General features: G+C 36.1%; 1 protein-coding gene across 2 annotated transcripts in view; it reads right to left on the bottom strand.

Moving 5' to 3' along the window:
• ROCK1 (Rho associated coiled-coil containing protein kinase 1) overlaps nucleotides 1-24,874 on the bottom strand; it is a 94,296-nt gene that overhangs the window by 60,390 nt on the left and 9,032 nt on the right. For both annotated transcript variants that reach the window (XM_049829118.1, XM_049829128.1), the window contains exon 2: nucleotides 1,233-1,314. In XM_049829118.1, coding sequence (XP_049685075.1) covers nucleotides 1,233-1,314 — 82 coding nt within the window. The remainder of the gene's footprint in view (nucleotides 1-1,232; nucleotides 1,315-24,874) is intronic.

Consider the following 24,874-nt stretch of genomic DNA (forward strand, 5'->3'; position numbering starts at 1 on the left):
AATACAACTTCTCTTTTTTCCAAGAGTTTCACCACACCTCCTATGTAAATAACTGAGTATACAAAATGTGCATGTAACTCCGTGTATGATATCAAATATAGTTTGAACTGTGAAAAGTTAAATAGAACATTTTAACTTAGGCCCTTCAGCAACCAGCTTACGTGCAAATGAGCCATCAACTAGATCTAGTGGACTCATATTCCCACAAATGGGGAATTATATAAAATAAACCCCACAAATTCACTATCATTGCTTACAGTTGCATGAAGTAAACTATTTGAAAACAACTTGGAAACAGAAAGACAAACATACATTTCAGCGAAGCAAAGACAAAAATTACTTTAGTCAAATTATTTTGTATTTGCCACAAAGGCCATTTAGTACAACATTTAATTGAGATGCTTAAGCCTGTAAAAATTCTAACAACATTAGTTTAATTTCAAAGCTTGCCCATTCAGTCCACAGGCAGAAGCAAATCTCAAATCAGCAAACATTTCTGCCATGATTTCCAGAATTTGTCTGTTTGGCAGTCTTTAGAAAAGACTTGACTCTTTTTTTTTTTAATTACAAAAACTACAGATCTATGACTTCTGTTAAAAAAAAAATCAACTTTATTCATTTCAAATGTTATTACCGAGTAGAACGTGCAGGAAATCTGGTAGTGGAAAAATATAGAGTAAATACAGAGAATTCTGCAGACACATCAGCTGCATGCACATGTAAATACGGCAGCTATGCAGTATAAGAATTTCATGGGATAATGAAGAGACCTTTTATACTAGAAAAAAGTCCTCAAAACAGACTCCAGTTTGTCAGTGAACAAATTTTTAATACAATTTCTTGACACTGTATACATGTAATGTCATTTTACTGTTAATTGCTTATGATATATTAGTACATGAAATCACAATGCAAGTTATGGGAATTCAGAAGGTTGCCAAGAACAAAGATAACACGCCTTTCTCTTAAAAGGCTTTGTGCCTCTGAAAACAATGCCATTTACAGTGGCAACAAAGTTGGACATTCAATTGCTGGGGATTAGATTTGTATAGGTAGCTGTCAGTTCTCACTAGGAAATAAACAGTCAGACTCTTAAAACAACTTGCACCCAAAACCTTAATGCACCCCAAATCCCTAGTTGCCTTTCAAAAAGCTAGAACTGCTTTTATTTTATATTTTTGCTGGTATTTATAGTCTTTTGTCATTTAGTAACTGAAACATTAAATACTTACACCTGTTTAAGAAGTTATCAATGTTTTTGTTTTTTCTTAAGGCAGGAAAATCCAAGTCGTATACCAAAGCATCTAATCCATCCTGAAAAAAAACCCAAGTAAAATTAAGTGTTTGGAAAAATAATTACACATGTTGCTCATTGAAGAGACAAGACAAAAACAGTTGTCCCTATCAATTTTCCATACAAATGAAACCATTCACATTTATTTAATGATTCAGTTAGCAGTTACATGAAACAGCTGTTACTCCTCCACTTCCACTGGACTCTTAATCAAAACAATTTCCATCAATCCCCAAACAAATATACTTCTATGAATTATTAATTACCTTAATTAGCTTCACATTTACATGAAAAAATTGTTTTTTCAAAATACAAAAAGAACAAATAGGAGTTCTAATGAAGTTCAATAATGTTAAAAAGTCACAACGTGTCACACAGTAGGCACTTGAACATTGTGGCCACTGGCAAATACGACAATGATGGTAATTTAATTCCAAGAGTCAGCTGCCACATTTTATTCATTGAATTCAGAGGGAATTTTCATGAACAAGATATTGGCTTTATACATTCTAACTTAAATCTAGGAACAAACAGCCATGAGCCCATCTGGCATTACTACCATGGAATTCATCTCTACGAACAAATACAAAAACAAAACAAAAACCACCAAAGAAACAACAGAAAAATATAACAACAACAAAGAAGATGATAGTTATAAAGTCTTGTTAAGTGCCATAAACTTCCGAACTTAAAGTCTAAATTTTACAACAGGTACACATGATTGTGGATTGCATCTTCTCAGAGAAAAACTAAACTACATATTTTGGTTGAAAACCATAGATATGGTAACTGATGAAAAATGATCAAGTATTCTAGGGAATTATATCATGAGGAATCAAATAGCATTATGGGTCTTCTTTCTGAACTAGGTAATGCTTAAGTGACAACGGCAAAAATAGAGAGGAAGGTCATAAAATACAAATTTATGGATGTTAACAAAACATGCCAGGGAAGTACTGCTATTTACATGTCAGATTCGTACCTACATGTCTATGCAATCTGTTACTGACCTGTTGGGAGTGAGATACTAGACCAGACATATCTTTGATCTGATCAGTTCAGATCTGATTAGACTTATTTTGACTGTTTTCAGCTTTTATAAAATTATGCAATACAGGACTGAAAGCTAATCCATCAGTCTTTGACCACTACGTCCATCAAGTAACTATGCCTAAAGAAAAGCTAGAATATAAGATTTTTCAAAGATTATTTTCCAGGAATATATATTAGAGAACACACTTGATATAGATCAAAAAATTAATCTTTGATCCCTCAATTCAAACCTATTTTCTCCCCCTTAGTCTATAGGGGATTTTAAGCTATAAAAAAATCAAATGCTATCAAAGTCAAAATTATTTATAGGCTTGCAGTCCTCACTTTTGAAGTACATGGATAGAAATTACTTACTTCAGATGTAATGAGAATAAGCAGTAAAATCATGCTAGAATTTGAAAACAAGGGTAAGGAAGTAAAACTGCAAGTATAATCAGAATTACTTTAAAGGCTGGATGTTATTAAATTTTTTAGTTTCATAAAAACATTGCTGTTTTAAGTTACCTCTCCATACAGTGGCTTAGTTTGAACTAAGAGATGTTACAAGGAAAATGATAACAACCAAGAAAAGCTTCACAGTATTTTCATAGCACTTAAATAAAGTCAGGTTTTGCATCTTGAGTGTATCAAAGGATCATCATTTTGGACTTACACTTATGATGAAAAAGGAAAGCAAATGGCAATGAAAAAAACATTTAATGGGTCAGTAACATAAATCAGAGGCCAACAACAATTTGGACTCAAGCCAGATGTAGAAATAAAGCTATGCAGGGTAAGAGCCACTTAGTGAGAAATACTTTGTAACCTACTAAAAGACACCTTTTCAAAGATACATAGTAAATATCCAGGAAATCCACTAAAGAATTTCAATTATGTGTTAAATTCAACAGAGAAACCACGATGACTGCTTGTACAGCAGTACAAAGTGTTCTATCCATTGAGCCCCATGCTGTAAGAAGCAGTAGGCAAAGAACATCTTCGAGGCTACTAGGTCACATCCAGGGATTTTTAAAAGCAGATGAGTGATGGTGATGAATTGCCAAAGTTTGGGGTCCACTCTGCCCTTAAGCCTTCAAACCTTTTGAGTCAATCAATTTGTCCAGGGTCACAGCTAACACAGAAAACTTTTCCACACATGAAGCAGAAGCACAACAAAATTCTCAAAATCCTGGTTTGCTCTGGGACAGTGCAATTACCTGCTTCATTTCATGGTTTGCTTCAAAGGCCAGAAATCAGTCTTTTTCTTTAGAGGAGGGGAGATTAATTTAAACACTGAATACAACAACACAGGACAAATGGGAATATTTACAAACTTTTAACATCAATCTTACTTTTGTATCATACTTTTTCTTTCAAAATATTAAAATATTAAAATATAAGCCTATGCAGAAAAAAAGCAAGAAGTACAGAAAGTGTCATGGTTTCATTGGTCTGTCAGGCATGTTGGGTGTTTTGTTGTGTTTCTGTTTAAAAAGCTCTAAAATAAAGATGAAAAGTAGTATACAAATTCACTTTTAACAGGCAAAAGCAAATTTCAATACTCTTTAATTCACAATTCACCAGGAAAACATTGCCTTTCAGAGCTTAGATATGAACTCTTTCAAGTAAAACACTTAACAAAAAAACCCTCTGAAATACAGATTCAAGCTATTGACCTCACATTCATTTCAAATCACATTTCAAAATCATGCAAACATCTAAGGAAGCTGCATGCCAAGAGCTGCTTATTTAAAAGGCTCTTCAATCATCTCCCCTTTGCTACAGTATCGAGAGAAGAAACTATCCTGGTTCCAAACATTAATTAAAAAAAAAAAAAAAGAGGGGTGGGGTGGTGTCCCTATAATAATTAAGAGATTTGTAAATCCTTAACTCTCAAAATCATTAATTTCTTCAGCTGAAGTAGGTTTCTGAAGAAAAAAATAGTATGGTATTATTTTAATGGTGGACTGCAAACACAAGACTAAGCTTAAGGTAATTTTAGAGAATTGTGAATAATGGAGGTAAAACATTTAGGATACCAGCTGTACAACATAAAAATGGAATAGCTTTTTTATTTCACTTATATTAGCTAAACCAGAGGAACTTGCAAACGCTACAAGCTGTTCCAGTACAAAGGGAAACACAGAAGCATGGCTACTTTAAGTGGTATCACTAGTGAACAAACAGGGAGGAGGAACACACAAGCTCACAGGTCACAGAGATGGGAACATACTACACAGTTTTAGCAATAACGGTTAGGAGAAAAATGGTAAAGGCCAAATGAAAGGAGACATGATCATGATTGTTGATGGTTGCAGAGATAACTCATCTCAGCTTTCTTGTTTCCATCTTGCTCAATCTTTCTATACGCCATCTGACTTTTTTCCTAATACAAAAAGGAAGGAACATCTTTCCTTCAAGACCTATAGTAGCCATACCCTCCTCCTCTTAAAGAAATAGGATACTATATCATCATAATAGGCAATGATACATCTAATAGTTTAATACATTTTATTAAAATAAGATGGCCTCATTTTTATGATGGATTTTTTTCCCCACTTGGATGGCTTCAATATATTTTTAGTATGCATCTTCTTTAAATACAGCACATCCCATACTTCTTAGAAACATGTATTGTAGCTTACAGGTATTTTCAGTTAATGCTAAGTTCTACCTTATTCTGTCATTACAGAGCAATTTTCCTGTTTAGCTTTGAGGTCTACACAGACATTTTCCTTTTATGTTAATATTTAAATTAGATTACCAAAATAAATTGGTTTATAAAAGCAAACATATGACTTCGTCTTACATGTTACATGGTAACAGTATTTCAGAAGTGATTAAAAAAAGAACAGAGGAAAAAAATTAATTTCTAAAGTCCTTCACTCAAATAGTTTCATGGTCTGATACAGTCTTGTCAGTGTCACATTTGTTTAATGAAATCATCAACACTTTCATAATCTATTTAAGAAACCTCATTTTATCCTGAAATTAAAGAGAGGCATACTAGGGAGGCATTACAATGTGCAGGCAGTTCTTCCATACAAAACCAGGATTTCCACATTTCATTCATCACTACACCGCACTTACAAGTTTCAAAAGAACAGATACATGGAATAAAATCAAAGGTCAGTCTGGACGCATATACTGCCTCTGGAGATGACGATAAGGCTGTCTAGGAAAGAGGATATGAACAAGTCCAGCATATGGTAGTACTGCTCTGGTCTATTTGTGAGCCAGAAATGGCACTGTCATAATTAACAGCTCTAGCCAGAATTTTCTTCAGTGATTTTGTCTAAACATTTTCTGTATCTGTAAAACTAAAAGTTTCTTGCATTTACAGCACCATATAGATATGAATGCCACCACCTACGGGCTATGTGAAAGTGTACCTCATTTTGAGCTTGCCATTCTTCAGTCACAAAAGGAACAATGACTCTTTACTCACCTGCCCAAGACACAGCTTTACACACTTCCATCATTTTCCCCCAGTCATCTCTCTTCCAATTATCCTTGTATGAGAGCTATTCCAATTACCACCACCACCATCCCCCAGTGCTTTATTTCTACTATATACTTTTTGAATTGGAGAGGAAACTGCAAATAGTATTTAAGTTCTGAGCACACCATAAATTCACAACAGAGTACAATGTTTCCTGTTCTGCTCTTCATCAAATTTTAAGTTATTAACTGAAATATCTGGTTAATTTTTATAGTCACTGTACTAAACTGATTCTTTCACAAAACTGGGTACTATAAATCAAACGTAGTTCAAGATTGAACACAAGTACATAAAGATGAGAGGTTTTTCTCCCATGCACTCAACTCAACATTCATCAATGCTGAATTTCACCTACTACTTTTAATCACTCGTGCACCAACACCAACAAATATTAATTTCTTCTGTGATTTGCTATAGCTTTTATTTTTTCTAATCTATCATCATTAATTAATCATTATTCACCATTTTAATCACTTACAACTGTGAAATGGGACAGACCTGTTAAGAATCCATTACTGATCTCTCTGTTCTGAATAAATTCATCACCAGCTCTCACTTCTTTCATTCATCCATCCACAAAACAAGCCTAGCCCAAAGCAGTCAAGTTCTGATAAAAAGCTTAAATGAAGAGCCTCATCAAAAGCTTTTTGTTATCCTCATACTCAGCAATTACTTCAAGGAACTCAGCTAGGCTTGCAAAGCACGACTTTCTTCCACAATACACGTGTTAGCTCTTCCCCAACTTAACACCTGTGGGCTCACTTGTTCTGCTACTGGGCTAGAAGATCCTGCATCATCCAAAAGATTTTTGCTTCAAAATAATTACAAAGCTATAAAGAAAAAAATAATTAAGAAGCTATATATTTACCATCTGCCTTACTATGGTTGTCAAAACAGCTTTAAGCACTAATATAGATAAACACTGAGGTTATACACACGCTTACATGCTTTAATGAGACACAGTCAGGTACAAAAAAGGATGGATAAATATCAAGCAGTCTCAACAGTCTTACTGTTTGTGTCATTTTGTCCAAAACACATTTCTAGTACCACTTAGCTTGAGAGTGATCCTCCAGCATGGACACTGTAAAGAAGGATTCCAGTATGGAAACTCCTATAAGCTTCTTTATGAAGAAACGTGCAGAAAGATTTCTGCAACAGCCTTTTCCTTTACTTTCCCTTCAGTTTTTCTAAAAATATAGAATGCAATAATATAAAAGTTATCATTAACCTAACACATTAACTACAATATCTATTAGCATTGAATTTCTCAGGCTGTTATGCTAACTTCTTCTCATTGGATTCCTCTAAAATGTACTGGTTGTCTTCAGTTTGACTTAAGCAGTCCCACATTAATCACTTTTTTCCCCACATTTTGGTCTATACCTATTTCCAAAGTTTTAACGCATCAAACTGTAAGTCCTACCATGACTGCCTCAGTCTGTAACTACATTCCTAAATCTCAAAACTCACTACACTTATGCAATGCTCGTTTTATTCAGATGTATGAATTAATATTAATGCAATTTTATAGCAAAATTTACTGTTAGGATATTTCAAAATATACTCCAAACAACTTCAATTCAGCAAAACATATTATCTCAGGATTCTAAGGGACATAAAGTAAAATATATAGTATATGATCTACATTACCAGGGTACAGGAATAGCACCTTTGTATTTTGATTTTTTTACTTCATACACATTTCATTATGACATAGTATAATCTAGCAGAAGCATATAATAAATAAAAATGTATTAAATTCAGTTGAAACTTTGTTAATTGAGACACTTGTTTATTTTACTATTTATCTAGCATTCGAATAACTAAAAAAACCTTAATGGGTATTACCAGCATACAAAACTCGCATTCCTTGGACCAGCTGGCAGTTACCCAAGTTTAGTGTCTTTGCTACTTTTCCTTTTTTGGAAAGACCAAAGTAAATCTTAAGATCTACAACTCTAACTATCCATATTTTAGTTCCTTGTATTGTAGCCATTTTCCTAATTATTTCTATAGTATTAAAGCTTCCCTCCACACTTTAAATCAACAAACCTGACTGATCTTGATTTTCACGTATTCATCATAATTTGTCATAACACCCTGTCATACATAAATGGTCTCTGCAGTCAACTATCAATACTATTTAAGTGCTGTGAGAAGCTAGTTTTTATATCCTATTTTCAAACACGCATGAAAAGTAACACCTCAACTCATTCATAAAAAAAAAATAAAAAATCAGAAGTTTCTTTGAATTGTCTGAATTATCAGACCTTTGAATTGTCAGAGGGACATGGAGAAACTGGCAGAGAAGAATCTCATGAAGTTCAACAAAAGGAACTTGCCAAGTCATGCACCTGGGGAGGAACAACCCCAGGCAACCAGTAAATGCTGGGTGAGGGACTGACCAGCTGGAAAGCAGCTCTGCCAAAAAGGACCTTGGGTCCTGGCAGGCAACAAAACGGCTGTGAGCCAGCAACGTGCCCTCACAGCAAAGGCAGCCAACGGCATCTTGGGCTGCATTAGGCAGAGTATTGCCATCAGGTTGAAGGAGGTGATCCTTCTCCTCTACTCAGCACTGGTGAGGCCACACCTGCAGTGCTGTGCCCAGTTCTGGGCTCTCCAGTATAAGACAGACATGGACATACTAGAATGAGTTCAACAAAGAGCCATAAAGATGATTAAGGGACTAGCGCATCTCTCATACTATGATAAGGCTGAGGGAGCTGGGACTGTTCAGCCTGGGGAAGAGAAGGCTGGAGGTGGGAATCTTACCCATGTGTATAAAATGGGATGGAATGAAGAAGATGGAGCCAGACTCTTCTCTATGGTGTCTACTGACAGCATAAGAGGCAATAAGCACAAATTAAAAACATGAGATTCCATCTGAACACAAGAAAACACCTTTTTTATTGTGAAGGTCGTCAAATACAGGTTGCCCAGAGAGATCGCAGAGTCTTCATCTGTGGAGGTGTTAAAAACCTGACTGGGCATGGTCTTGGGCAACCTGCTCTAGCTGACCCAGCTTAAGCAAAGGGGTTGGACTACATGATCTTAAGAGGTCCCTAAACAATTCCATTTTGTCTACACCACCAAGCTGTGCTTTTGATTTGCATAAAGGTAGTTCCTGCAATGAATTATCCTACCAAAAATATCCTTTAACTCCCTACCAGTGGGGCAAATAATAAACAAGACCACCTCATTACAAGGCTTAACTTTGCACGATTCACGTTTTTCAGCCCTCCAAGTTAAGTCCACAGCAGCCATTACTCCTTTGTGACAAGGACAGAATTCTTCTGATGCTACTGACCAACCAAGAGAAAACCCTGGACCACTCTTCGATGCTTACTATTTTGGGGAATACCGTACTGCCACTTCATTGGTAAGGAAAAACACACACACAAGACTTTCCTCTAGTGCCCAACATTAATACTTTTTTTTTTTTTTTTTTTTTACTTAAATGAGCAAGTGTACTTTTTTTACCTGAGAAATAAGTACTAAATAGATCTACACAACCCACTAGTTTCAGACAAGAGCACTATTTGAAAGCCAACTTTCAGGCCAATGCCAATACTGCTACAGTTCTCTCTCTCTAATCAAGTGCACAAAAGATCCATCTACCTAGCTTTAAGTTAATCACATTCATTTACTTTGCTGTCCAGAGAACAGAAAACTGCAATTTAGTACTTCATCTTTAAAGCGGACAAGTCAATGTAGACAAGAGTTAAGACACTTCACTTAAGAATTTTCATTACATTGTTAGACTAGGCAAAGTATACAAACTGACATATGAGCCTGAGTACAAGGCACTTGATTCATCACCCATTCTTGTTGCCAGAATGATACAGTTCTACAGAGCTCGTTACTTCTTAATACCTTGCGATACTCATAAAGAGCTTTTGCAAATTTAGGTTAAATACATAGCCTTTCACAAAGAAATTTATTTTAACTCAGTAAAGATTTAAAATCCCAATAAGGAGATCCTGAAACCTCAAGGCAGCGTTATTCAAAGCAGTACACATTATTGCTTTCATTTCAGCCTTTTTAAAGAGTTATTCCATGTGTAGTTGCAAACTTCACCCATATCACATTCTGTGTAGTTACATATGTAAAAGCACATGTACTTGCATTCTGTTCAAACATCAACCATTCATCGTTTTTACCAACAAATTCCTAGAGTATACACTTAGTACATGACTCAGTAAATTATTAATCAATATCAGTATCTAAATATATATTGATACACATATGTATAGAAATACACACTATCACTAACACCAGAGCCCACAGACCTCTCAATATTGTTAACATCCACATTAGCACTGAAGGAAGCCTCAGGTGCAATTCTACAGACAAGTATATGTGCAAGTAGTAATGCTCTTTCATAGGCACTTAGTTTTTCCAGCTGTTGCTGGTTTTCCACTGCAGCAATGAATCTTACCACCCGAAACATCTCCTAAACTAAACTAAAATGCAGTGCAAATCTGTGAAATCAACTCATATACAGAAAGCATGCAAGAGTACTGTCAGTATCCAGCACCCATTTAATTCAGAGAACGTACAAGCCTAAGACTTCTGCTAAAACTGAGGGCAAGTCATAGCTCCTTCACACAAGAGGCCCTCTCTGTCCACTGACTTGATGCAGAAATCTTGGATCCATAGATCTGTTTGAATGACACCTATTCAAGGCACTATTTTATGGCTAAAATTATCGAAAGTTTGCATCGTCTGAAGTTGCATTCCAGACAATGTATTTCAGTGGGGTTTTTCTTCCCCTCCAAACTCAGACTTCTAACACTATATTACAACACTAATTTCACTACACTAGGATATTTTATTGTGCTTAATAGTCTTTACATCTAAACTTCAATTTATTAACATTAGTCTTTTATTATTTCAATTTAGCATCAGAATTAATTCCATTTAATATTACATCTTTAAGAACAACTATCAGATGAGAGAGCAGTGTCTTCAAGGAAGACAAAGAATATATACCAAAATATCACCAAGAATATATTTCAGTAAAATTTACACAGAAACAGGTACAATAGATATTGTTTGAAAATAGTTCAGGGAGATGTGTAACAGAAGCAAAAGCTGATTGATATTAAGTCAAATTATATTATTTCATTTCACAGTAAGTGTGATCTCTGGATATTTGCAGCTTATTTTCCTTAAAAATGTTCGCTTGCATGGGTTGATATGCTCTGTGGGCAAGTTTTACAAATTGCAAAGCTTCTATCCCAAATGCAGCACATTCTGCCATCAATAGAATACCTTGCATAAAAAGACTAAAACAGTTGTATAACTATCTGGAGGGCTACATAGATTCTTGGTATTTTAAGTTGTAGAAAATAAGAAAACAGATGGTGTACTTTAGGTTTAAATGATTTATCAAGCCATATTTGTCTCACACTAGGATTAAATAAAGCGTAAGTACAGATTCTTAAAACTGCCCTTTTCAATAATACTGTATTAAATGTGTTGAATGCAAGTACACTTAAAGCATATATATTCAAATATTGTTAAAAGAAGAGGGAGTACTGGTAAAGAACTGACTGATGTTTATCACCATGGAAGCAGCATTCCACAGTGACTTCAGCACTTGGCGTTAAGAAGTGCCTTGTAGGTCTAGAGTTCCCAGCTACTGTAACAACTGCAACTGAAGATGAGCCGCCAACCTGACATACAGTAGGGTAACACTATCCACAGAAATACCTTGTGGGGGGGGAAAAGTGACCTCACATCCTTTTGAGTTCTCAGAGTTATCACATTCATCAAAAATATAAGGCAAGCCCTGTTCCCCCACCTAAAATGTAAACTACTTCAGAAAATTTAAAAGAAAAAAAAAAAGGCCAAATCTCACTTGTAAACTACATCAGCAAAAGTCATTTGAGGTCCCCACAGCTTTCTTGGTTATCCTGGGAAGACAGAATCTTCCACAGGCAGCACATATAGATCTACCGCTTCTGGTTTAGAAGTCCTAACATTTTCAGTTTAAACGAACACACTTATAACTACTGATCTAGACCAATGGGAGTCAACGCTCTAAGGAACACTCACTAGAAAGCAAAAGTAAGATGGATAAAAATTAACACTATGGATGCAAATACTGGTACTTAACTTCCCTTCAATAAAATGGTATAGAAGACAGACAGATCAGAGATACGAAAGCATAAAGAGAAACGTCCCAGTCCCAGCTCAAAAGTATTAGGCTTCTTTAGGCAGCAGCCTGAAAGGAATCAGGTAAAGACTTCAATGAAAGGAAAGCAACTGCACAACTCCACTAAGAAATAGTGATATTTAGCAAAGGAAACAGAACCCCCTCCACAGCCATTGCTTGGGAAATTGCTCTCTGCTTCTCAGATTTTTTCCAGGCAGGTATCCATGAAGCCAGACTTCAAGAAGTAAGCTTTAGTCAGTTGGACAAGACAGGAATTAGCAAGATACCAACACATTCATATGAAGAAACACATTATTGCAAACAACATAAAATATATTAGCTCCTGTAAAAGCTGTTTAATATGCAAAGCAACTTTAGATCTCTTAGCTTAACACATTATGGTAAAAACAGAGTAAGCTGTCCCATCAGTAGCTTAAATTGCTGCCTCTAGCTGCCCCACTATACCTTTGTTGAAAAACGTTCTCTCTGCTATACCTTTGTCTGAAAAGTGTTATCTCTGCTACAAAAAAAAAAAAAAAACAAAAAAAAAACCAAAAAAAACAAAAAACACAGCAAACGTTACCAGCAAAGTTTGCAATATAAGTCGTCAGTGGAAAGGTAACTAATTTTTCTGTAAAGCAACAATACCTCATCAGCCATATAGTATCTGTTGTCTATCACCTGACCTGGATTATGTTTGCTGCAAACAAAACCGTGTGTTAACTTTAGACATAAACAATAAGCTATAAAACAATAAAAAGGCAAGTTCTATCTTTAGCCTTGACAACTCAGTCTCTGGAGAAGACTCTCCAAAAAGCTGTATCAAACTAAAGTAAAAAAAAAAACAAAAAAAAAAACAAAAAAACAAAAACCTCTCAGAGAAAGACAAAAAACTACTGAATTTTTTAAACAGAGAGCCAACAATTAATTGAATAACTTTCCAAGAAAGAATAAGAACATTGTAAGTCTAGAAACACTGCACAAAATCTCCCCTACCCCCCTACCAGAAGGGAAATTCTTCCCTAAAACTCCAGAACAAATCAAAACACTTTTTCAATTAGAGGTGAATATCCACAACAGAAGTCAAAAAATGAAGGTTATTAAAGAATTATACTAAAAAACACTTTGTAGAAACTGAAATAGAAATTTGTAAAACTATACACCTTTCTTTAGTGTCACATTCAACCCAGTCTGGAAAAAAAAAAAAAAAAGAGAAGTTGAGCACAACTCAAGCAGAGTATCAACTCTGAGAAGCTTCTCTGATTGTGCAACCTCCTGTCAGAGCTCTAGCTACACTTCTGCAATAAACATTCCATCACAAGCAATCACACGTCAAACAGATACTTGAAATATGCAACTAAACAAGAACTTAACACTACTTAAGAATTTGTGCATCATTATGCAGTTTCATAATGCAAACCCTAGCAAAGCCCATGGACTTCTTTTTCATGTATTGATCAAAAGAAAAAACTTCACTTTCAATAAAACAGAAGATTTATGTATACATAAACCCAATGTTTTTCTGTATTTGTTCTTTCTTCCATGATGAATATAGCCACAAAAATGAAGTGATGTGTTTTTTCAAAAAGTTAATAAAAATTCCATGAGAATTATTTTAGATATAGACAAGTTACTTCTACCGCCAGGTACTAAGATTCTTCAGAATTGACAGGATTTTGTTACTAACAGGAACAAAACAGCAAGTTTTTCACATTTTTAGAGGATTTGCACTGATAGAACACTGCACTTCTGCTAACAAATTGTTTCCAGATTCGAGAATCCAATGCATTAATTTTATAAATTGATCTACAACATGCTTTTACCCACTACCTTTAAGCAATTAAAAAAAAAAAGTGTAATAAAGAGACATGGTCTCTTTTTCAAAATCCACTTAAAGAAAAAATTATAACATGTACAGACAATGCCATTAATAACACAATTTTTAATTAATACTGGATGTTTAAGTGTATATTCAAGCCACTAATACTGACTACTTTCAGGTCAAGAAATATTTCAACAGTATTTAAAACCAGTCTCTTCTAAGAACTCTTTTTACCCTTCCTGACACCGTAGTACAGTCATAACCTAAATCTTGAATGCTTTGGCCTGCATGTAAAAAAAAAAAAAAGAGGTGTAACTACAAAATCAAAAACCTACATGAAAACATGGTTCTATATTCTAGTACCGAAATGACAGAACAGAACCAAAGCTCTCCATGGAAACTTAGGGTGGCTTTTTCCAATTGCACATTTCTCACATGATAATCAGTAAGGATTTTATCATATGTAACACTGCAACAATACAAGTCAGTTTGCCTGGGATTTTCAAGTACAGTATTTCAAGACTAGAGGAAGTATCATAAATCCACTAGTGGGATCCAGCACTTGTAATTTCAAAAGGACCCAGAGATGTTGTGATTTATTACGTCTGCAAGTTCATTTAGGGACATGCAAATAAGTTTTTCTATGTTCCTTTCAAGCCTTGAGGCTCAAACTTGAGGAAAACTAAAGCCATTGACTTCATGTACAAGAAACAATGTATGTCTCAACATTTCCAATACAGTTGCTCAAGCATGAGACACAGACAGCAGAACTTCGTAGAACAGTGGTATTCAACTTTTAGAACACTGAGTATTTTCACCAAGCTTATATACTGCTATCATAAGGATGAAAAATACTAAAATGCTAAGAAATAGCTGAAAAACAACTTTTCCAGCAACTTTTCCAGCTACATTGATATGAAAGAGTAAGTCAACTCTTTCCTAATACTATTCTTCCTACATAACTCTTCAGAACTTGGAAAAACATCCCCCCACCCAAAGAAAATGCAGTAGATTGATATGTGTCCTCCAAAGACATGATTTTCTTTTGGCTTTTGAAGAGGGGAGAAAACAAACCTTAGCCCAAGGGGAAAGAGAGCCAGGGCTGTCTGGACCATTGCCACTACCATGGAATCTTGTCAAAGTCTCTCCTGCCTGTCCTTACAAGAGAGCAAGGCTGACCTTGGGCTGATTAACTTAATCTGTACAGGAGATGAGGGCAAGCAATATTTTTGTCACACCATAAAAGGCTGCCACGAAACAAATAAGAGCACATTAACATTACATTTTCTGTTCCTCCATCCCACAGACCATTTTGAGTAGCTGTCATTTAGTTTCTCATTAAGCAGAGAGCAAAACTGATGAAAATGTGTTTTCTAAAAAATGAAACAAAAGCTAATGAAAGGCTATGTTTGACTTGCTTCCAACTTATATATGATTTTTTTCCCAGCATTTGTTTTATGAAAGACTTTTTCCAGCATCCAATTTAAAAAAAAAAAAAAAAAAGCCATTAAAAAGGCACTACTTACTTGGAAACCTACATGAACTAAGGGACTAGTGATACCTTGTACACGTACATGCATGTGTGTATATATATATATATATATATATATGTAACCAGTGGTTCAAAAGCCATGTCCAGTCAGGTCAGGTAGTATCTACTACTTCCTATTCATATAAACTCTATGTTTGTAAAACACATAGTAAAGCAAGTTCCCAATTTCTAAATACTACAAAATATCAACAAGTGGTATTCCAGGACATAATTAAAGAGCAGTAGTATCAGACAAGAATTCAGAATTATACTGTTGTCAGACATCCTGCACTTCACTTTCCAGAAGTCCCTGCTGGACCACAGAGCCAACTTCTGAAGAACTACACAAATACATGCATGTAAACAGTCATTTTGGAAACAGATGCTTATTACCAAACATGGTCATTTTATAACTGAACATACTTACCTAGCCTCAGAGACTTAAGAGGAAATTAAGAAAAGTTACATCTTTTGTGGTATCCAAAAAAAACACCCTGGCATTGAAGTAAACTCTGTTATTAAAGTTAACTAGACTCTGAATTACAGATAAGCAATTTGATTTAGAAAAGGAAAAAAACAACCACTTGGCAGTAAGAAAGGTCTAACAGCAGGAAGTGTGTGTGTGTATACGTTCTGTATACATACATTTACACATCCCAAACAACCAACCCTTAAAAATAATCAAAAAAACCCTGACCTATCACTTTTATTTTGTGATGAAATTTTGATTCACATTTCAAAAATTGTTTGCTTGGCAGGAGAAATAAAAACCACCAAAAACTGCAACAGACACACACGCTCTTCTGCACTTGAAAAATTAAAAGTAGTTCATGATGCAAAGCTCTACGCTTAAGACAAAGTCTTCAGAGAAGACAAGCAATGCAGCATTTCACCTAATACTGTCATGTATAACACACTCAAAAACCCCCTTGCTTGCTTCAGTCAAGATGCCACATTGTATGACTTGGAGTAAATAAAAAAAGAACTGAATTTCCTCTCTTTTTTGAATCACTATAGATCAACTTTAAGATCATATCACATTCAAACATTTAGAGTTTCTTTCTTTTTCCTTCCAGTTTGGATTTAAGGGACTAGCATGTGAACTGGTCCTTCCTTAATAATTGTGTCCCTTTACCTATTGAACTATGACATGACAAATCTCAACTCTCACATAATCTCACCTCATTGAAAAACCTCTTAATCCATTTATTCTCTGGAAGATAAGATGACTATCTTGGGTTCAGCTGTGATGGAGTTAGTTTTCACGGGAAGATGGGAGGGGGTGCAGCCAGGACAGCTGACCCAAACTAGCCAAGGGGATATTCCATATTGCATGATGCTATGCTCAGTATATAACTGAGGGAGCTGGCCAGAGAAGAGGAATTGCAACTCGGGAACGGACTGAGCATCAGGTTCCAGATGGTGAGCAACTGCATTATGCATCACTCACTGTATTCATTCTTTTATTAGCGTTATTGTTATTATTACTTCACTCCTTGTGTTGTCCTATTAAACTGTCCCTATCTCAATGTGCAAGGTTTTACCTTTTTCTTCTGATTCTCCTCCCCATCCCACTAGGGTGAGAAGTGAGCAAGCAGGTGCATGGTGCTTAGTTGCCAGCTGGGCCTAAAACACGACAATGACACTTAGTCCAGTTTAACAGATTCATTTAAAAGCTAATTTTTATAAATGAGAATGCAGGTTGAAAGATGACTGTATCATTTATGATATCATTAACTATATCTCTTTTTTGTACATATTGCTGTAAGGAAACAAGAACGCAGCAGAAGATTAACATCAAGTCAAACCTATTCCATCTATGAATAGACAAGTTATTCCTTCTGAAAACCAATATGGAAGTTCACAGCTGTCCAGAAGACAAGAGCAAGAAAGTTCAGAAAAAGAGCTGAGTGGAGTAGTTCTAAAGTCTCACATGCTATTTCTATGTAAAAATTAATCTTAATGACTGAAAACCTTCTGAAGATCCTACAACCTGACTCATTCTGGTTCCAAACACTGTTTAGTATCATGAGCACATCAAAAACATATTTTGATTTTTAATTACCAGAATGCCAAAGCCACCAATAAGTATGGCAGAGCCAGCAGTAAGATCTTAAAAATGGCAAAGCCAATAAGAAGATATAGCTTACATCTCTTATCCCATCATCAGAATAAATTTGCTGCTTTCTGTAAAAAGGGAGAGGCATACCTTTAAGTGTCTTAAAAGATGAATGTAGCTCTTACATCTTCAGTTCTGTGAAGAGCCAACTACAGACACACAGTTTTCTGAACTAGTTGAAATACAAACAGAAAGCTGATGGTAAAAGGATGACTAAAAGATATCCTGATTTAACTTCTTTTCCTTGCCACACCACAGTAATAGTGCTTGAATTTGCCTGTTTGGCACAGCAGATGTTGGAGCAGCTACTTTCTTCAAAAGTGAATCGAGGATGCCAAAAGCCTTACATAACTGCAACCGAAAAACGAGCAAAAGCACTAGCTGGAATTGGATTTGCTCTTTCCACTGAGTTTTTCTGATGCATTTTTATTTCATCTAGAACATGTCCTGCTATTAATCATGGTAGCTGCCTCCCCTCCCGAAAAACCCAAGACATAAAAGGAACGTAAATTTTAAGAGGTGCATATCTAAGTACTACAGCTACTGCATGTAGCACAAGGGTAGTAGCTGTATTAGACACTGATACAAAACAGAAACAAGATGCTGTTGCAGCAAGACTGTGGCCTCACTCTTGATGGACACTGACCTGGGGTTTGTTGCTATAGCTTATCCTAACACCTGTCTGATTGTAAAAGTGAAATTCTAAAATGAATCTCTGGCGCTTCAAAGTTTTATTACAGAATAATAATCTGTTGAGAAAAAAATACACTTGAAATTAGAGCATAGCCTGGGATTATTTTTTTTTTTTTTTTAATTCTTCAGGCTCTATCAGAAAGACACCAGATTCAACCACCTACTTCAGTTATCTTTTGAAAGCATATTGATAGGCATACTTGAAGTCATGATTTTATGCCCAAATAAACTGCTTATCTTCATGCAGTAAAACTTAACTGTTGCTTGGCTACAGTTGACTGTATATGGCAACAATCTTCCATAATCCCCATCATATTACTGCACACTCATGACAAAGAATTACATCCCATTCACTGAAAACTTTATTCCATGCTAATTCTTAATTTGGAGTTATATACTACTTCTCACCTGAAGCCATTATGAGACAAAGAGAGCAAGAACTCTTTCTAGCTCCTGATCATTTTGCAAGTTTCTCTTAGCTTAGTAGAGATCTTTTCCCAACCAAAATGGATAATTTGAACTTGCTGGTTTACATCTTGGGAATATTTTTTGTCCTCCTTCCAGATACAGTCCACAGGAGCTGCTTTTCCTATTGTTTTTCTTTTTTAAAATCAGACACAATTGCAATTTATAGTTGCCATTTAGGATGAAAAATATTTAGGAAAATACCTAACAGCAGTTCATCTTTTTGTCCACTTAAAAACTAGATTGGTTGTTGTATGCATTCTGTGGTTGAGTTTCCTTCATTTCTTCATGCCACTAGATTTAAAGATTTTTCTCTTTAAGTCTGCTGCTTTTTTTCAGTCTGACCAGATCTGATGTTACAAGACAAATGACAAGAACATTGTGCTGCTCAGCATAAATATCATATCCTATACAGTCTTGCCTCAGCAAATGGGACCTTGATAGCTATGGCTGAGAAAGCAATTTATACATATAGTACATGTAACTACTGTGTACTTAACTAGCACTGCTGCAACCAGATTGCTGCACTGATTCAAGAACTTCCCTGATGCTTTGAAACCAAAGCTAGAAAAAGACAAAGGGGAAAAAACAACCAGTGAAACACTGTCCAGGTATTTCCTCAAAAGCTTGAAAATCACAGAACCATAGAATGGCCCAGATTGGAAGGGACCTCAAAAGGTCATCTGGTCCAACCTGTCATGGGAAAGGGATCCTAGGTGAGATTTTCTAGCACCCTGTCCAGTCACATCTTGAAAATCTCCAGCAATGGGGACTCTACCATGTTGCTGGGTAGGCTGTTCCAGCAATTGGTTGTTCTCACTGTAAACAATTTCTTTCTCATATAGGTATGAAATCTCTCCCCATACAACTTGTACACATTGCCCCTTGTCTTCTCCATGTGGCTCCTTGTGAAAATATAGCTTCCATCTTCTTTGTAGCTGCCCTTTAAGTACTGGAATACTGTGATGAGGTCCCCCTTAGCCTTCTTTTCTCCAGGGAGACTCCTTCAGTCTTCCTTCACAAGGCAGGTTCTCTAGCCATTTAATCATCTTTGCAACCCTCCTTTAGACCCTCTCCAGTCTGTCTGTGTCTTTCTTGAATTGTGGGAACCAGAACTGGACACAGCACTCCAGGTGCAGCCTGACCAGCACCAAGTGGAATAATCACATATCCATCTCTGCTAGTAATGCCCCTGGGAATGCAGCCCAGGATCCAGTTTACCATTGTTGCTGCAGCACTACTCTGCTGACTCATGTTCAGCTTGTTGCCCACCAGGATACCCAGGTCAACAAGGCTGCTTGCTGCCCGGCCACACAGACCTAAGCCTGCACTCAGCTCTTTCATTATGTCCTCCCAGGTGCAAGACTTGTCTTTGTTAAACTTCATACTGTTTTTACTTGTCCACTGTTCCAGCCTGTCCAGGTCACACTGTAAGATGGCTCTCCTTTCTGAAGTGTCCACCTCACCATCCATTTCAGTGTTATCAGCAAACTTGGTGAGGGTGCTTTCAACCCCATCATCCAGATAATTTCTGAACATGTTGAACAGTATGAGGTCCATATCTATACCTGGAAGACCCCATTTGTGACAAGCTGCCAGCCTAAGTAAAAACCACTGACCACCAAGAGATCTTCTGAGATATTCTTAAAATAGTATATTTGATGTCTCACCAACTCTAATTCAACTACATATTAGCAAACTTTATGCAGATAATTCCTTGTGCCGTTTTGGTGTCATCACACAGGATATAGAAACATTCTCATCATAGTTCCTTCTAACAAAATCTAGAGTAGGAAATTGTAATTTCACAATATTGAAAACAAAAACTATCAATTATTCTGAAGCTTAGAGTACTTCAGCTGAATTTGCAGGTTTTTTGTTTTAAAGGAAAATGCATGTCAGGACTTCATATTTTTCAGTGTGTGTGTATATTTATAAAAAGTACCATGAATATACTGAACATAAATCTTTTCTTTCTAGCCAACTCATTCATTTAATGATGATCTCAAGTGATTAATGAAGCTTTTCACAGAAAGGCTTTCCTGGAAACCTGTGCAGCATACTTTCAGAAATAAAAGGCAAGCAATAGCCGCCTGTGTATTTGTTAAGATAGAAAAACACTACCTACCCAATATGTAAGGCTTACAAGAAGGAGAACATTTCAGAGAACTAATGAACTTTATTTATTACAACCCTTGAACTACTTAGGTCAATGGAACATTTCAGTGATCTTTCCCCCTTTCCTCCAGCAATTACACTACTGGAAACTATGGCAAACAGGAACAGCCTCCTGTTACACTACTGAGCATTATCAGCTGAGCATTGGACACTGTAGTTTGTAAGTTTAACTGCAGTTTAAAATGCATACATCTTCATTTTAACAGCTTTGTATACACACACAACAGAGCTCAAACAGTCAGGCACTACTGAACGTTTTCCACAAAAAGCACGAAACTTCATGAAGCTCTTCTTAATGTGTCTCCAATTTTCCCCCTAGAAAATACAAAAAATACCTACCACGTAGTCAATGCAAAGTTAGAGACCAAAGAACGTTAAAGTTTCCATGCCAGTAAAAAGTTAAGGCATTGTAAAAATTTACTTATTATACTGAAGCAAAGTAATTTTTAGGCTCATGTACTAATATGTGCACTAATACACAGAGAAACCAATATTCACTACTTCAAAAACAGTATCTTGCAGTCATAAGTCTGTGTTCAGACAAATTAGTTTCCGCTATTTATCTGTGGGAACATCAGTAACTAAAGAAAACACAACTCTAACTCAAAATACTTAAGAATCTGAAAGCAATGACTTGTATTAAAATAGCACAGTTCAACCTTGCATCTTCACTGGTATGTTATAAACAGATTCGCACCTTCCTTTGCATGTAGTCCAAAAAGTCTTCTTGTGGAAAAGACAACTTTTTAGGGTCTTTTATATTTGCCGCATGTGTGCCTGAAGCTTGATGTCTGTTTTTCAACTACACCATGATACTACCAGTGAAATTTCCCTACCTCTTCAAAAGAGTACAAACAGTAGTTTGCCTCCACACCATCAAACCCACAAATCCGGGGGGGGGGGGGGGGGGGGGGGAAGGTGTAAGTACTTCCTTATTTTAGATGCAGGAAATAGAAATTCAAAACAGTCTCAGAAAAAGCCTGAAGAAATCAGGAAGCCCTGACTTAAGTTGCCATAGGCCCAACAATTCCAACCCCAAAACCATCTTTAATTATAATCTTCCTAATTTCTCTGCCCATTTTCCAAACCTCCTATTTGTATTTTTCTCTTACAGACAGACAAGATTTCCTTCTACACAAAGAACATTTTTTCTGGTTCTTGTACCCTACTACCACCCCGTAAGCGAAATCTGTTTTGTGTTCTGCAGTTAGGAATATTCAAAAGTACAAAAGAACAGTATCACAGTCTGATACTACACCGATGCTCCCTATTTGTTGATATTTCATTTAATAAGTAGCAGGAGAAAAGGGGGTAACATGGCACACCAATTTTGATTTCAACTTCTCTGTCTTTTCAGGAGAGATTTGATCGGTACCCAAATAAGAAAAAGTATTTAAATCAAATGATTCACTTTGCACAATCTCGAAGTCAAATAGATAAAGTTATTTTTTAAACCTATTAAGAATGAAGTGATTTATGGTAAGCAAATATCCTCTGTACAAGTTTAAGAATTAACTTGAGAGCCTATGAGTATACAGGATTGGCATTACTGAAAAAATTACTTTTGTCATCTGACCATTTAGTCGCTCCTCTTCTTCCTATCAGAACTTGATTACTACTTTACTTCTGTAGGAGAAGTGAAACAGAAATTAACAGTGAAGAACATGAGATCTTGATAACAGACATGCCCCTTCTGTGTTAAAAAAGATCAAGTTATTCTTGTGTGTTGCAGAGCTGAGGACCCAGGTATCTTGCCCAAGTTAAGCATGAGCTCATTTGGTTAACATGGCTTCCACTTTCTTCTAGATGAAGAAAGGAGGCTTAACCAATAAAACAGCTCATTTCTACAGCTCTAGGATGGATAAGTTGCACTTCATTATACCTGAAAACCATTTGTTTATCATGATGCAATTCCAAGGCAAGCAAGATATACAGGAGATTAGACAATCTTAAGTATGTGCTTTAGCTCAAAGTTGCAAGTTACTTGTTAAAAAAGAGTCTTTTCCATTGTTATGAAAAAGGTTATGTCGATTCCAACTCCTCTGAGAAAATAAATGCATTTTGTGAAAACATCAGATTACTTCTCAAAGTAATTCTCAAAAACTCATAGCCATATTTAATTTTTTTCACTTTTGCTAACCCATCACTTTGTAAGAAATTTTTTTTTAAGTTAAATGTAAAGACTTGACTGGTAACTAATTCCTCATGCAGAAGAAAGCTTACCATTTCATCAACTTGCTTCTCAAGTACACCTTTGTTGGATGCTGTTATTTCCTCCCACAAAACATGAGTAATGCAACACTCTGGAAGGTAAGTTTGCTGATGTTGAAACACACAAGAAAGATAGAAAATGAAAGATGTCCTGTTTTGGTACAAGTAGTCAACCTCTCACAGGACAGCCTGATTTTAAGGAAAATCTTCAACTGCCTATGCTGGTTGAATTTTAAATTGAAAAATTAAGTTTCTACTCCCAGGGCATCAGAAACTTGGGAAGAAACTTCCCAACCTGCAAATACATGGTTTTAATCAATCTTTTCTTTTATTCCTGACCATGGCTATGAGTTTGTCAAACTGCAATGAAACAGGGTTTATCAAAAAAATTCCTTTTTTCTTTCCCCTAGAATTCATAGTTCTCAGACCCTTCTTTCAATGAACTTATCAAGAACTATTACAGAAACTATTCTTTATATGAAGGTGAAGTTGATCTGTATCCCTTCTTTGCCAGGACCTCAAAGAGGAGGCTATCAAGACCAAAAGAAAAGGTAAGGTCAAGAACAATGCAGCCACCCCAACTCCTTCCTGATGCTAGCCAAAAATCAATTGCACTGTACAAAAGGCAGAAAGTTACACAGGAGTCACTTACAGTTGCCATCCCAGAACCGAAGCAGCTCCAGAAGCACCAGCATCATAACACTCCAATTTTTCCTCTAAATGGCATCTTTGATTACAACTCTAGTCCAAACTGCTGATGAAAATAGTGTTATGTATACATCACATCAAGGATAAAAGCTTTGTTATGAAAGCCTGAAGGCATTTTAGGACAGAAAAGAAGCAATAGGAGAAGACTTCAAAGGCTCCTCTGACCTTACACTCATCAAGAATTAAAAGGGAGAAAGACTCTTAGTCGTTTCCTTATACCAATCCAATCTGCCAAATGGAATCAATGAACAGCTCTGAGTCTGTAAGTTACTGGATACAAGACCTTCTTTGTGTTACAACTCTATACTTTAGATAAATAACCCAGAATTCTCCTGAATATGGTCTTCCTAACAAGAGTCTTCACAGCTTCTTTAATAACCACAATGTGACTTGTTCCAAAGATTTCTCCAACCATCTTATTTTACAAGCCAAAAGCATCTCCAGACACTTTAAGGTCATGCCACATCCCAAAACAGCATGCACAAAACGGTTTGTGGGGTATGAGAAAAGCTGAGAACAGCCACGAGCATTTTAGTAAAACACAGAAGACAAAAGCTCTTCCAGAAAGCATACTCATCTATTCTCTACAGAGAGAGCTTAACTTCTTAATGACATCTCCAATTCCAAATTCAGTGTACTCTTAAAAAAAAAAAGAAAACCACAACCCACAACCAAAAAACCAACCCAACAAAACACACAATCACATCAATAGTTCAGCTTTCACTCCATAGCCCTTAATGGGCATTTTGTTATTTCCATCACCATCTTTGCTCTGCTAGTGTTGGCAGCAACAGCCGTTGTTTCAAAGGCCATGACAATTGTTGCCAATACTAGCAGAGCGAAAACTTCTAAGTCCAAATAAGTCTACCATTTGGCTGCCACCATTTTTGGCCTTGTATCCCTACAAAAGAGGATATATAGCACATAACAGCAGATTTGAACGTCCCAAGACCACCACAAACCATACCATTGTTATGCTGGCAATTGTTTGTTTAACTGCCAATTAACTTAGTAACTGGAGTTTAAGGAGGAGGACAGCAGATCACAGAAGAGGTATTAGAGCAATAAACAAACTGCTAGGTAGACTGAAGTGGCAGAGGAACCTTTCCTCTTTGCAAAGGGGTAGTAAATTCTGGCAGCTTATTACTAACAGGAT

The sequence above is a fragment of the Accipiter gentilis genome, chromosome 2 (assembly GCF_929443795.1).
Source record: "Accipiter gentilis chromosome 2, bAccGen1.1, whole genome shotgun sequence".
Lineage (NCBI taxonomy): Eukaryota > Metazoa > Chordata > Aves > Accipitriformes > Accipitridae > Astur > Astur gentilis.